Source organism: Hemicordylus capensis, chromosome 1 (genome assembly GCF_027244095.1).
Source record: "Hemicordylus capensis ecotype Gifberg chromosome 1, rHemCap1.1.pri, whole genome shotgun sequence".
NCBI classification, from domain to species: Eukaryota; Metazoa; Chordata; class Lepidosauria; order Squamata; family Cordylidae; genus Hemicordylus; species Hemicordylus capensis.
Genome location: NC_069657.1, coordinates 409,205,125 through 409,220,066, shown reverse-complemented (window position 1 = coordinate 409,220,066; position 14,942 = coordinate 409,205,125). Strand labels below are relative to the sequence as shown.

At 46.9% G+C, this 14,942-nt stretch overlaps 1 protein-coding gene across 5 annotated transcripts in view; it reads right to left on the bottom strand.

The window, feature by feature from the left end:
* TMEM63A (transmembrane protein 63A) overlaps positions 1-14,942 on the bottom strand; it is a 75,203-nt gene that overhangs the window by 43,875 nt on the left and 16,386 nt on the right. For all 5 annotated transcript variants that reach the window (XM_053307636.1, XM_053307660.1, XM_053307644.1 and 2 more), the window contains exons 7-8: positions 11,911-11,962; positions 360-468 (exon numbers count right to left, since the gene is read on the bottom strand). In XM_053307636.1, the coding sequence (XP_053163611.1) occupies positions 360-468; positions 11,911-11,962 (161 nt within the window). The remainder of the gene's footprint in view (positions 1-359; positions 469-11,910; positions 11,963-14,942) is intronic.

Below are 14,942 nucleotides of genomic sequence, written 5' to 3'. Positions count from 1 at the left end.
TTTGTGTTAAGTGCTGGACTTCAACAGTGGGGTGAGGAAACATTATGATTACACATTATTGGAGAAGCCAGGGGGCATTGCTGGAGGAGCTGGAGAATGGGAGAGCAGGAGAGCTGAGGTAGCCAAGGTACAGTACTGCGCTCTATCCTTATTTCTGCTTTTACCCTGTCTTTTTGGTGATTTTTCAGTCATTTTCCTAGGGTCCAGAACCTAACAGCCCACCCCCCATTCTCACTGACTCAAGTTTTCATTTTACGCAGTTGTAGGCCAGAACGGAACTCCCAAGAATAACAAGGGCCACCTGTAAACCGGAAAAGTGGTACCTTTAAAAAAACATATTCATCATTATAGAAACTTACAATGGCTTCTTCCTTGTATTTGATGGCTTTAGTGTGATGTCTCATAATGAGGACTGTCAAAATCAGGTAAACAACAGCAAAGATCGTGTGCAGCCAAAGAAGATTGTTTCTGTGAAATAACACATTTCAGTATATTAGAAGTGAGATGACTCAAATGTAACACTTGCCTGGAATGCTGCTCTACTTAGGATCATTCAATAAACAGCAGGGTAAAAAAGCAAGAATTAGACTGGTTGGTTGTGTCAATAGCTTCTAATTTACAAAAATGCTGACCTGGGTATCCAAAGATGATCTAGCCAACAACTACACACCAAATTTAGGAAAACCTCCCATGTTTGCTGACCAACCTACTGGATACTTTAGCACTGTCTTTATTTATCCACCTATCCACCCCCAGCACAGCACCTCCAGTTACTGTTGCTGGAATCTATCTGATGTTGCTTTTTAGATTGTGAGCCCTTTGGGGACAGGAATCCATTTTATTTATTTATTATTTCTCTGTGTAAACTGCCCTGAGCCATTTTTGGAAGGGCGGTATAGATATCAAATTAAGATCGCAGAGACTGACTACAAACAAAGGCATGACAAAGTAGCAGGGATGATACACTGGAACATCTGCAAAAAATACAAGCTAACTGTAGCCAAAAATTGGTGAGACTATAAAATGAAAAAGTTGAAGAAAATGAAGATGTAAAAATATTATGGGACTTCCGACTACAAACAGACAAACATCTGCCACACAATACACCAGATATAACTGTAGTCGAGAAGAAAGAAAAACAAGTCAAAATAATCGACATAGCAATACCAGGGGATAGCAAAATAGAAGAAAAAGAAATAGAAAAAATCATCAAATACAAAGATCTACAAATTGAAATTGAAAGGCTGTGGCAGAAAAAGACCAAAATAATCCCAGTGGTCATTGGCGCCCTGGGTGCAGTTCCAAAAGACCTTGAAGAGCACCTCAACACCATAGGGGCCACAGAAATCACCATCAGCCAATACAAAAAGCAGCTTTACTGGGAACAGCCTATATTCTGCGACGATATCTATAACAATTGACAATAAAATTCTGGCATCCCAGGTCCTTGGGAAGGACTCGATGTCTGGATAAAACAAACCAGTCAATAACACCTGTCTGACTGTGTAAACAAGAAATAATAATTTATAGGCAAACTGTTAATTGGTTTTTTTAATTACTGACAAAACCAGTTCCATAAGCCCATGGGCATTTGGAACTATGTTTTTCTTAAGCAGCTGCCTCCCAATGATATTTTCCAACTGATCCTCAGACCAAGCTGCTTCCAATCTCCTCTCAAGCCTCCTCCTTTGATCTCAAGCTTTTGGATGGACTCCTACACACACTGCCTTAGTCACTATCCTGATCTTGCCTCCACCAAGAACATCACTCTCTGACTTCACTGCTGTGGATATTTATCTGATCACTGCTTTATCTGTTTCAATACTGAGTATAGTCCAGCCACCACACATTCTGCTTCATGCTCCTTCTGTGACCATTTATCTGTTGATCTTATGGTTTTTGCCAATATCCTCTGTCACCTCTGCATCGTCCATAGATTCTGCAGTTTCCACTTTGAATTCATCCTTGTCCGCAAGTCTTGATGTGTGCTTTGCCCTGGTCTCCCAAAGAACTATTTCGCTAATCGCCACCCCGGCTTGTTCCCTCTAGGAATCCATTATGCCTCTTTTATATGTTTGCTTCTTGCTAAAGTTTGCCCCTTTACTTTTCCCCTCCTTGCTCTCTGCTCAAGACTTTGCCTCCTTGAGATGCCCTAACTGAAACCATCCACTACAATATCTTCCTCTTCTCCTCACCTCCTTCAACCTTTTCTTTCTTCCTCCATCTCATCTGATGAGTTGACTACCTACTGCCTTCATTAGGAACATAGGAAGCTGCTTTATACCAAGGCAGACCACTGGTGCATCTAGCTCAGTATTGTCTACACCAGGCCTGCTCAACGTAGGCTCCCCAGCTATTTCGGACTACAATTCCCATAATCCCCAACCACAGCAGTCAATAGCCAGGGATTATGGGAGTTTTAGGCCAAAATTTGTATTAGGGGCGAAGTTGAGCAGCCCTGGTCTAGTGACGTGCACGGACCAGTCCGGAGGCCATTCTACACGCCTCCAGACCGATCCGACATGGGGCGGTTCGGCAGTTCGACACTGCAGGGGGAGGGTGTTCCTTTAAGGGCGGGGGGAGGTTGTACTTACCCCTTCTGCCGCTTTCCCCCCGCTGGTGCGTGTATTTTTGGAAGCATTCCCCCTCTCGGCAGCAAAAGGCTTCAGAAAGCTTTTTGCGCATGCGCGTGTTGCGCGCATGTCATGTCTCCGTGATGTGCGTATGCGCAAAAGGCTTCCAAAAATACACGTGCTGGCGGGGGGAAAGCGGCGGGAGGGTTAAGTACAACTTCCTCCCACCCTTAAAGGAACACCCACCCCAGTGCCAGACCGCAGCACCGCGGTTCCGTGCACATTCCTATCCTGGTCTACACAGATTGGCAGCAGCTTCTCTAGGCAGGAGTCTCTCTCAGCCCTGTCTGGAGATGCCAGGGAATTAAATCTCATTAAATCCTCCCACCCACCCACACACACTGAATCCCAGAACATCTGCCCAAATCCCACTCCTAGGCTAGAAGTTAGAAGGGGTGGGATTCTCCTGCCAACATTCCTCCTTTTCATCACATCAACTTGTTTCCATTCCCTAGCTTATCTCTACTGCATTCAAACATGCACTATCTTCCCTATTCTCTAAACACTTCCTTGCTCTCCATTTATTCTACCTTTCCCTTCAGACTCATGGGCTGTGCTACTTATTCCCACAGTCCTCTAATTTCCTTCTCTACCTCCTACTGTCCCTTGCACTCTACTGAAGCTGTTCTCACAGAAGTCACTAACCATCTCCTCGGTGCCAAACTGAAAGGTATCTAACTCAGTCCTCATCCTTCTTAATCCTTCTCTCTCCTCATCCCATGTGCCTTAGGCCTCTATGATTCTGTCCTCAAAGGATTATCTTCCTACCTGTCTAATCATTTTTTCAGTGCTCCCACAGAGTGAACCTGGTCTCATGGCTCTGTTCTGTCTGGGTCCCATGGCTCCTTGCACACTGTCCATGGCTGTAGTTATGATACTCCCATCTTCAATCCCTTCATTTACATCCTGTCTGCTTCTGGACTCCGCACAAGCTCCTTATCCTCTCTTTCAAAATCCTCCATGGCCTTGTCCTTTCCTCCCACTCAGATCTCATAGCCTGTTACACACCTGCCCATGACCTTTGCTCCTCCAATTCAGCCATCCTCAATCCTCCCCATCCCCTCCTCCCCCCCCCACACCATTTACTTCTACCTTCCCCTGTTTCCTTGTATCAATATCTAGGTTTTAAGTCCCTCATGGCAGAGATGAACTTTTATTCTTTATAAAATGCCACATCATGACACTATATCCTTATCATCCCAGGCTTTCACTAGCACTAGACTAGGTGCCCTGATTTACCAAAGCATAGGGCAGGTTTATAAAACAGTAATGCTCCTTTTTATTTTATAACATGTGCTTTCAAAGTCCAATCAATTCATATTACATCTTAAAAGTCCACTTTTAATACACACATGCTAGTAGATGTGTGTGAGCCGTTGAGTCGGTGTCGACCATAGAGCCCTGTGGTTGTTTTTGGTAGAATACAGGAGGGGTTTACCATTGCCTCCTCCCACGCAGTATAAGAGGATGCTTTTCAGCAGCTTCCTATATCACGGATGCCTGATATAGGTGTTTCCCATAGTCTGGGAATCATACCAGTGGGGATTCGAACTGGCAATCTCTGGTTTGCTAGTCAAGCCATTTCCCCAATGTGCCATTCGGTGGCCACCTAATGGCACAGCGGGGAAGTAACCTGCCTAGAGAGTAGGAGGCTGTTGGTTCGAATCCCCGCTGGTGTGTTTCCCAGAATTCCCACTGGTGTGTTTCGCAGGTGGCAATGGTAAACTCCTCCTGCATTCTACCAAGAAAACCACATGGCTCTGTGGTCACCAGGAGTCGACACCGACTTGACAACACAACCAACCAACCATAGATGTACTATAAAGGAGTAAACTTTTATGAGCAGGCCTTTAAGTGGAAGGGATAGCTATTTTGGAACATTTTTAGGATTCTCCCATTTCTACTATAGTTAGCAATGGTACCAAGTTTCAAAATGACAGACTAATAATATCACTCTACTTATTTTGGTCTCTGAGCTCATTCAGAGACCTGTAGACAGAGGCTGGAATGTGACTGTACATTTTGTCAGTTCTCTCAGTTGCCACACAGACTTATGGGAGCAATAAGGTGGGCTAGTGGCATGGCTTCAATGTTCTAGAATGCTGCCACAGCAGTGTCCCAGGAATTCTGGGAAATGTCGCTCCCAAGAACAATGCCTTCAGTGAGGACTCCAAAGCTCCAGCAAATTCATTCTCCTAATTTCTGGTACTTGGGAAACTGTTATGGCAGTGTATTAATTAGGGTATAATGGATCAACAGACTGCTTACCTGTAACTTTGGTTTTTCTAGTGGTCATCTGGGCTTTTACACTCTGGGCTTCGCACATGCGGAGACCATGTTGGAAACTTCCAAACTACTTTCCTGCTTTTTTGGTGGGAATCTCACCCCCACTGCTATATTTATTCATTTATTTATTAAACTTCTATACTACCCAAACTTTCATCTCTGGGCAGTTTTCTGCAGTAGCAGAAAACTGCCCAGAGACAGTTTTGTCAGTAATCTTCTGCAGTAGCAAAAGAGCACCAAGGACCCGTCCCCCCAGATTGAGTCCCCATTTGTGGAAAATAGTAGGGGACTTGCTCAGGGTACCCACTTGTTGGTTTGGGTAGCCCCTTATATGTACTACCTGCAGCATAATACGATGTCTGAAGCACCAATTCCAAACAGTGCGTCAGGTATACCAGGCTCCTTCAACTGTTTGTTGACATAAGCTTTTTTGGTGGTATTGTCTGTCTAGATCAAGAAACTGGCTGGCTGGATCAAGAATATGTGGCTGCACCAACCCTCCTTCCCTCAGTCAAGGAGTCTGCCTGAAGGAGACCCCTCAGTGGGAAGGATGGGAGGGCATGTAAAAGCCCAGATAACCACCAGAAGAACAAAAGTGATAGGTAAGCAACCTTTTGTTCTTCAAGGTGGTTTCTGGCTTTTACACTCTGGGCACATAACAAGCTGCCTTACTTAGTACTGGGATCTAGTCAAAAGTTAACTGAAGCACTGACAAAGCTCACATCCCTCTGGGCTTGTGCATCTATCAGATAGTGCTGTATAAAGGAATGTGGAGACACTCAGGTGGTAGCCTGGCAAATTACCTCCAATGACACTGCCTTATCAAAGGCCACCAAAGTCACCATAGTCCTGGTGGAGTGTGCCCTAATGGTTGTTGTTGGTTTTTTATTGGTGATCTTGTAACAAACTTGATCATGGAGACAATCTATCTGGATATGTACTATGAGGAGACCTGGAGCCCCTTTTGCTGTCCCTCATATGAGACAAATAAAGAGTTCGTCTTTCTCCATGCAGCTGTGTGCTACCCATAGAAAGCAGCCAAAACCTGCCTTAATATCCAGAAGATGTAGCCAATGCTCAGCTCTGGATGTTGGGTTAGGGGAAAATACAGTTAAGTTGGTAGGTTGGGAGCAATGAAATGACAAGAACACCTTTGGAAGGAACTGTATGTCTGGCTGCAGGACAACCTCTCCATATGGAAGCTAAGGTAGGGTGCATCTACTCTTAGGGCCCGCAATTCACCTACTAAGTGTGGAAGTGATGGCCACTAGAAAGCAGACCTTCCAGGTGAATAGCTAATAGTCTGTTGTGGCCAAAGGCTCAAAAGGAGGCCTCATCAAGTTTGCCAGAACTAGAGAGAGGTCCCATGCAGGGACCATCAGCAGAGCATCTGGATAAAGATTCAAGAGATCAGTCAAGAACTTTTTGACATCATTGTGGAACCAGGAATGGCTGGATTGCAGTGAGACACACAATGGCTAATAAATGGACTTGTAAGGAAGATAGTTTCAGACTGTTCTCTTTTAAATAAGTAGGTAAATATATGCTGTACCAACAATGAAGAAACATCAAAACCACGCTGAGACCTGAACTTTGTAAAACATGTCCATTTATGGGAGTAAGATTTAACTGTGGCCAGCTTGTACATGGCTGGGAGAATCCTGCGGCGCTCCACTGGGAAGGACTGAAGATGCTCGACACTGCCCGATGGAGGGATCATGCATCCAGATGAAACAGGAGGCCGTGCTGCTGTGGCACAGAAGCAGCTGGTAGGCTTGTGCAAGGTTCTGAAGATGTAGAAACCATGGTTGGCAGGGCCACCTTAGTGCGATCAAGATACAGTTCACTCCTTCCATTTTGATCTTAAGAAGGACCCACAGGAGTGGTGGGATTGGGGAAAATATGTATACAAAGGTCTGTCCATAGGATGGCAAGAGTGTCTCCCCATGAGCAAACTCCCACGTCCTCTCTGGAGCAATAGTGGAGACATTGACTGTTTTCTGCAGTAGCAAAAGAGCACCAAGGACCCCCCCCCCCACTGCCCCCCTCCCAGATTGAGTTCCCATTCGTGGAAAATAGTAGGGGACCTGCTCAGGGTACCCACCTGTTGGTTTGTGTAGCCCCTTATATGTACTACCTGCAGCATAATACGATGTCTGAAGCACCAATTCCAAACAGTGCGTCAGGTATACCAGGCTCCTTCAATTGGTTCCACCCTGTCTGTTGTCATAAGCTTTTTTGGTGGTATTGTCTGTCTGGATCAAGAAACTGGTGCCCTCTATTATTGGTAGGAAGCACTGGAGCACTTTGAAGATGATGAGAAGCTCCAGATAACTGATGCAACGGGCCTTCTCAGTTTGTCCCAGTGACTTTTCACATGGTACTCTCACAGATGCCCTCCTCAGCCTCATTCTGAGGCATCTGTTGTCAGGACCAGTTTTGGAACTGGAAAATGGAAGGGACTGCCAGTAGATGGTTCAACAGCATCCACCAATGGAGGGAAGCACAGATGTCCTGGAAGGGTGGGGTGGGAAGGAGGGTGTTCTGAGAGCCTACCTGTGGATTGAAATTGTTCAAAAACAACAACAACCACCACCACCACCAACCACTGTTGGAGCAACCACATATGGAGGCAGGTGTGCAGCACTATGTATGTGACGGCCACCATATGACCTAACATGTGTTGGATGGTCTTGGCTCTGTGAAGTCCATAGTTCACTTCTGCTACAGCCTAAGCTATGGGTGTATGCATTCTGATTTCTAGAAGAAAGATCCAGACACGGATAGAGTCAAAAACCAGTCCCAGAAACTGGATGCATCGAGTGGGTTGCAGTTGGGACTTTTGGTAGCTGACCTATAGTCTCAAGGTCTCTAGAAGAGAGATGATGTCCCATACTTCTGATGCAGATTGTTCGTGGAATTCCACTGCGATCAGCCAGTCGTTGAGAAATGGGAGAATTTGTAGACTGGACTATTGGAGATGTGCCACTATAGGGACCATAAAATTTGTAAAGACCCTGGGAGATGAAGCCAACCCCAATGGGAGGGCTTTCAATTGGTAAGTGGAGCGGCAGACTTGGAAACGAAGGAATTTCCGATGTTGGGATCGGGTAGAGACATGATAGTAGGCATCTCTGAGGTCTAGGGATGGCATCCACATACCCCTTTCAAGGGGTGACAGAACAGTAGGGATCATTAGCATCTGAAAGTGCTTGTAGGCGATGAGCTTGTTTAACTTAGATTGAGAATAGAATCCTAGGGAGGTAAGATCACAAACCTTCTCTAGGTTTCTCAATTGCTGGTCCATGGACTGGTGCCAGTCCACGAGGCATTGGGTACCGGTCCGTGAGGCATCACTAATAAAAATCACCCCCACAAAAAACCTAATTTCGTGCTGGTGGGGGCTGCCGCCATGAGCTCTCTGAAGCTCATTTTTAGGCAGGAAGCCCTCACTGCTGGATAATGTTCATTTCGCTTCCTTGCAATGAACGTTATCCAGCAGTGAAGACTGCCTGGAAATGAGCTCCAGAGAGCTCCCACTGGCTCAAAATCATTTGGGGGGGGGGCTGGGGGTGAGGGCAGGGGCAAAGGGTTTACTACTAACTAAACCGCTTTACTAACTGCTGGTCCGGGAAACTGTGCATAAAGAATGTATCGGTCCATGACTCAAAAAATGTTGAGAAACACTGCTCTGTATCATCCTTTTCCAAAAGTTTCACGATGTCTGCCGTGAGAATCAATGGGCAGATATCGTGAAACTTTTGGAGGGCATATCCTATGCAGAGGGTGGTCTGGACCCAAGAATTGGAAGTTATCATTCCCAAGCCGGCAGGTACAGGAGAAGGCAAGTGCTGGTGAGGAAGAGAGGAAAGTCATTGTTTCTTAGGATAAGAGGGGGTACATTGTCATTGCTGTGACCTGGAGTAAGGAGCCTTTTTAGGAAGGTAGTATCTGCTCGGTCAAAAGTAACATTTGGATGAGGTTTGCTGTGACAGAAGCTCCAAGTGCAAAGAGTGGTGTTCCACTGATTCAGAATCATCCTCAGAGTTCAAATGGTGACTCTCTGGGTGGTCCAGAACACTGGGCATAATGAGACAGAGGAGTGTAATCCGGGAGCACTGACAGTCCTGCTCTCAGCAGGTCTAGAGAGGGGGTTAGCACTGTAGGTTCTGTGGCCGGAAGTTGAAGAAAGCACCTTGGCATGCTTAAGTGCTAACTTCCTACCGGAGCCCTTGGGAGGCTGTTCACAGTGTGTTCATTGAGAACTAAGTGAACGATCCTATGACTGAGATATAAAGGTCCCTGGCCTTTCATAAGAATGATGGTATCGAACCCAATACTCCAATCTAGCATTAGATGCCTGGGTGCTGTAATATCCCAGCCAGTTCTTCTCAATACCATAAAAAGAGTCCAATCTCTGACATGTAGATCCAGGGAGTCCATTGGTGTGGGTCCAGAGAGTGAGGCCATATAGGGCAATAGTCCAGGGAGCCCTCCAGGTCCTATGCATGTTCAGTACCTCAGCAAGAGAGCTTGGATGCGAAGATGCCTTGGGGATCAAGGTGCTCACTTCCGACTAATACACCACCAGGATCACGCTGCTAGTTGGAAGCCAGCAAGGAGGCTGAATAGGCAACTAGGGCAGTTCCATAGGTGCTGGTGCCAGGGTTTCTGAGCCCATCCCCCAAATTCCAAAATGCATCCGAGTGCAGTTTTCTCTTTTTAAATTTCTCTGGAGTCAGATCCTCCTCCTTAGGCACCTGTTTGTGTTTTGAAATGCGGGGGAGATGCTGAACTGTGGGCAACCGGGTCACTGGTACCTTCTTTTTATTCAGTACCATAGCCGGTATAGGCATAGCCGGTACAGACACAAGCATCAATAACAGAGTCAAAATAGTCATGTCCAAGACCAGAACTCACTGGCAGTTGGGATCAAGACCAATGCATTTGGCATCAAGCATGGAATCTTCATCTGCACCATAGTTCTTGGTACCAAGGTTAATGTCGGTGAGTGCAGTGCCACCAAGTTCGGAGCCCCTACAGGTGATCGTGAAGCAGGGTCTGCAGTGGAAGCAGACACTGCAGAGCCCTTGGACATTGCAGAACCAATTGTTGTGAAGCACAGAGGGCCTATTCCCAAAGGGCTGAGCGCAAGCAGGCAGCTTTTTCTGGCCTGTTTTGTAAACTTTTGGCAGCACAAGCAGGCCTCGACTATGTATGCTTCTCCTAAGCAGACGAGACATTTGCTATGTGTGTCCAAAGATGGATGTTTTGTGCCACAATGGACACATTTTTAAGAACTGACTTTACTTGCCATATGATGAGTGACCAAGATCTGGCTTCCCGCCGCCAGCCAGGGAACACAAAGTACAACGGTCAAGGCGGGGGGCAGACTGAAGAAAATACATGAAGGAAAAGCAGTAACTATACAAGGGAGAAAACAAAAGGAAAACTAATAAGCAGCAAGAGAAGTGGGGAGAAGCAAGGGGGGAACCTCCCCCTCGCCACCTCAGAGGAAGTCTCACGAGGTCGACTGAAGCATGGACGATGGACTGAGAGAAGAAGGGCTGGTGCAGCTGCATATAGTGGTGGGAGCGGGGTTCCTGCCAAAAAAGCAGGTAGCTTGGAAGTCTCCAGCGTGGTGTCCCTGCATGCACGAAGCCCAGAGTGCAAAAGCCAGATACCACATCGAAGAAGCTGTAATACGAAGCTTTTGCTGCCTTCACATGTAAATGTAAAGGGAAAGAAAGAGGGCAGTAGAGGAAGACACTGGCTCTGCTATGCTCCTAGTGAAAACAGGGCCAACATTTTGTGCTGGCCCTAGGAATGAAAATTGCTTTTTAGATTTTTTTGGAAAAGAAAAATCATTTTGCCCAAATCAAGTAAGGAGCAGTCTCTTCCTTCTCTAACCATACTGTATAGCTGCCATTGTTTGTTCCCCAATGCCTACCCAGCACATTTTAGTCTGCTACACCAGAGGGGAAACAAGATCCCTAAAATGATAAAGTTTAGGAATATACAGTTACAGGTGAGGAGAAGATTGATTGATTGATTGTTAAATTTATATACCGGCTTTCATTAAACAATCCCAAGGCGGTTTACAGCAATAATTTAAACACAAGATGGTATAAGAGACAATTAAAATATTAAGTGATAAATATTAAACAAATCTGATTAAAAATTTAAAACAAAAGCATAAAAGCAATACAGAGTATAAAGAGCAGCAGCAGAGAATCAAATAAATGCCTGGTCAAAAAGCCAAGATTTTACACTCTTTTTAAAAGCTGTAATGGAGACCAAGGAGCGAATAGCCACCGGTAGAGCATTCCAGTCTGGGGGCAGCAACAGAGAAGGCCCTGTCCTGTGTACATGACAACCGAGCCTCCCTCATTGTGGGCACCCAGAGCAGAGCCCCCTCAGATGACCTCGTCAAGCAGGCAGTAACCCTTGGGAGCAGGCGGTCCCTCAGGTATCCCAGGCCCAAACCGTTCCAGCAACTTGAATTGTACCCGGAAACAAACTGGCAGCCAGTGCAGCTCTTTCAAAATGGGTGTGATGTGCTCCCACTGGGCAGCTCCAGATAAAACCCTAGCCGCCGCATTTTGCACTAGCTGCAGTTTCCAGATATTCTTCAAGGGCAGCCCCACATAGATCACGTTACAGTAATCCAGCCGTGACGTGACTAAGGCATGGATAACTGTGGCCAGATCTGCCTTCTCGAGAAAGGGACGCAGCTGGCGCACTAGCCGAAGCCGTGCAGAGGTACCCCTGGCCACCGCCTCCACCTGAGCTTCCAAAAGCAGAGCCAGGTCCAGTAATACCCACAAGCTGCGTATTTGCTCCTTCAAGGGGAGTGCAACCCCATCCATAACCAGTAAAATCTCCTCATCCTGATTAGCTCTCCTACTGACCAACATTACCTCCGTCTTGTCCGGATTCAATTTCAGTTATATGAGATAATATAGGATACAACACTTTGATCATTACTTACTCAGTCTGCAGGTTTGCTATAGTAGTTCTCCCAAAGCTATAAGGATCTTTATCTGAAAAAGAGAAAAACAGGTTGCTCACCTGTAACTGATGATCTGGTAGAGATCCGTCGATATTCATAAGAATGGGTTCTGCGCCTGCGCAGGAACCCCACGGTATCCATGCCTGAGCTCGTCGAAGCGCCCAAGCCACGCCCCCACGCTGCTGCGTGCTATATAAGGCGCGGCTGAGGCGCGTAGTCCCTCAGTTCTTGGACGACCGCCGTGGAGGACGATCATCTAAAGTCTTTACTTCTTTTTTGTTTTGTTTAAATTAGGTAAGTTCATCCATTAAAAAAGGGGGAATATCCTGAAGAGGATAGAAGCCACACACCCATACGCACATAGAAGTAGCACTACTGCAGAGGGGAAGGTTGGGAGGGTCTTATGAATATCGACGGATCTCTACCAGATCATCAGTTACAGGTGAGCAACCTGTTTATCTGGTTCGAGATCCGTCGATGTTCATAAGAATGGGTGTTTAGCAAGCTCCAGTAGGAGGGGGGAGCAGTAGTCACAACAACACCTGTTTCAAAACACTTCTCCCAAAAGTGGCCTCTGCCGCAGAGCGTACATCTATGGCGTAGTGCTTAATAAAGGGAGACTCCGAAGACCAAGTTGCGGCCTTACAGATATCCCTGAACGAGACCCCAGAGAGGTGTGCAGCGGAGGAAGCTTCAGCCCTAGTGGAGTGGGCTTTAATGGCTTCTGGAGGTGATTTGCCTGTAGATGATATGTCAGGAGAATAAGCTCTACCAGCCATCTGGACAATCTTTGTCTCGAAATTGGGGATCCTTTCCTTGGCCCTTTATACGATATGAATAGACGAGTAGAGAGCCTAAAGGGTTTTGTGCTGTCTATGTAGTATAGGAGCGCACGGCGCACGTCTAGAGCATGTAACGATCGCTCCAGAGCAGAAGTAGGGTTCCCAAAGAATGTAGGTAAGATGATATCCTGGTTCAAGTGGAAGTCGGATACAACTTTTGGTAGGAAAGTAGAGTCTAAACGCATGCGGACTTTGTCTGGTTGAAATAAAGTATAAGGGGGGTCCACCCTGAGAGCCGCCAGTTCACTCACACGCCTTGCTGTTGTGATAGCAATCAGGAAGCTCGTCTTCCAAGAGAGGTGTTTAAGGGAGGACGTAGCCATGGGCTCAAAGGGAGCCTGAGTCAGTGACGAAAGAACCAGCGATAAACTCCATGGATTTACTGGTGTTCTGATTGTAGGGTACACATTTGACAGGCCTTTCAGGAAGGCCTTGCTCAATGGGTGCGAGAACAGTGTAGAGTTGTCAATACCCGGATGGTATGCGGACAAGGCAGATAAATGGACTCTCAAAGACACGTTGGCCAGGCCTTTTGCTTTCAAAGACGTAAGGTATCGTAGAACCTCCCGGACTGAGGCTCGTTTAGGAAGGAATCCCTTGGAGCGTGCATATGACCTAAAACGGTCCCACTTGCGCCTGTAGTTGCGGCGCGTAGATTCCTTGTGCTGGTTGAGTAGGATATGAGTCAGCAGACTATCTTCCACACTGTCAGATGGAGGGTTTTGACGTCCGGGTGCAGGACGAGACCTCCGTCTTGAGTGAGGAGATCCGGATAGGAAGGTAGGTGCTTGTAGCAGTTCTTCGCCAGTCTGCGTACTTGCGGAAACCAAGGTTGCCTTGGCCACCATGGAGTCACTAGGATGCAGTTGGTCGGATTGCAGAGAAGACAAGCTACCACTCTGTGTATCAATGGCAGGGGGGGAAACATGTAAGGTGTCTCTAGGGACCAATCCAACTGAAAAGCATCTCCGAGAGACAGAATGTCGTGGCCCGCCCTTGAACAGAAGCGATCGCATTTCGTGTTCTCTGAGCAAGCAAAGAGGTCCACTGAAGGCCTCATCCACCGGTTGAAGAAGGGAGTTATCACATCCGTGCGGAGTTCCCATTCGTGCTGACGGTCCTGCAAGAAGACTCTGCTCAGGTCGTCTGCTAGGGTGTTGTCCAGGCCCTTGATGTGAACAGCTTTGGGGTAAATGCGGTGTAGAATACACCAGTGCCACATTTGAACACTGAGAGCACATAGACTCCGGGAGACCGTCCCTCCCTGGCGGTTTATATATGCCTGGGCGGTTGTGTTGTCGAGGTGGATCTGAACAATTTTCCCTTGAAGGACAGGTAAGAATGACTGTAGTGCTTGAAAAACAGCCAGAAGCTCTAGGAAGTTGATGTGCAATTTGGCACGTTGAGGAGACCACTTCCCTTGAATTTTGTGGTTGTCGCAATGGGCCCCCCAGCCCTGGAGCGAGGCATCCGTCGCCATCCAAATCGAAGGGGAGGGGGATCGAAAGGGTACTCCCTCGAGTAGGTTCTTCCGCTTGGTCCACCAGGAGAGCGACCGGAGTACTTCCGGGGGAAGTAGAAGGCGCTTTGATTGACTGTCTCTGATTGGACGAAATACTGAAAGAAACCAGAGTTGGAGCTTTCTCATCTTGAGTCTCGCATAATAGATTACTGTATTGCAAGCTGACATAAGGCCCAACAGACGTTGAATCATACGGGCTGGCTGTAGGGGATGATCTTGAAACTCGGAGATTTGGTTCAGGATGCAGTTGAATCTCTCCTCCGGGAGAAAGGCTCTTTGTTGTGTTGTGTCTAGGATTGCCCCTATGTAGGAGATTATAGGTGATGGTTCCAGATGCGATTTCTTCCAGTTTATCTCGATGCCCAAATCGTGAAGTAGGTTCACTACATATTGGATGTGCAAAACTAACTCGTCTTTGACTTTTGCAGTTAGGAGCCAGTCGTCCAGGTAAGGGTAGACCGATACACCCCTGGTTCTTAGATGGGCAATCACTGCTGCCATACATTTTGTAAAAACCCTCGGAGCGGTGGACAGTCCGAAGGGCAATACATTGTACTGAAACACTTTGTCGCCGACAGTGAAACGTAGGTATTTGCGGTGGTCCGGACGTATATTGATATGAAAATAGGCGTCCCTGAGATCCAGCG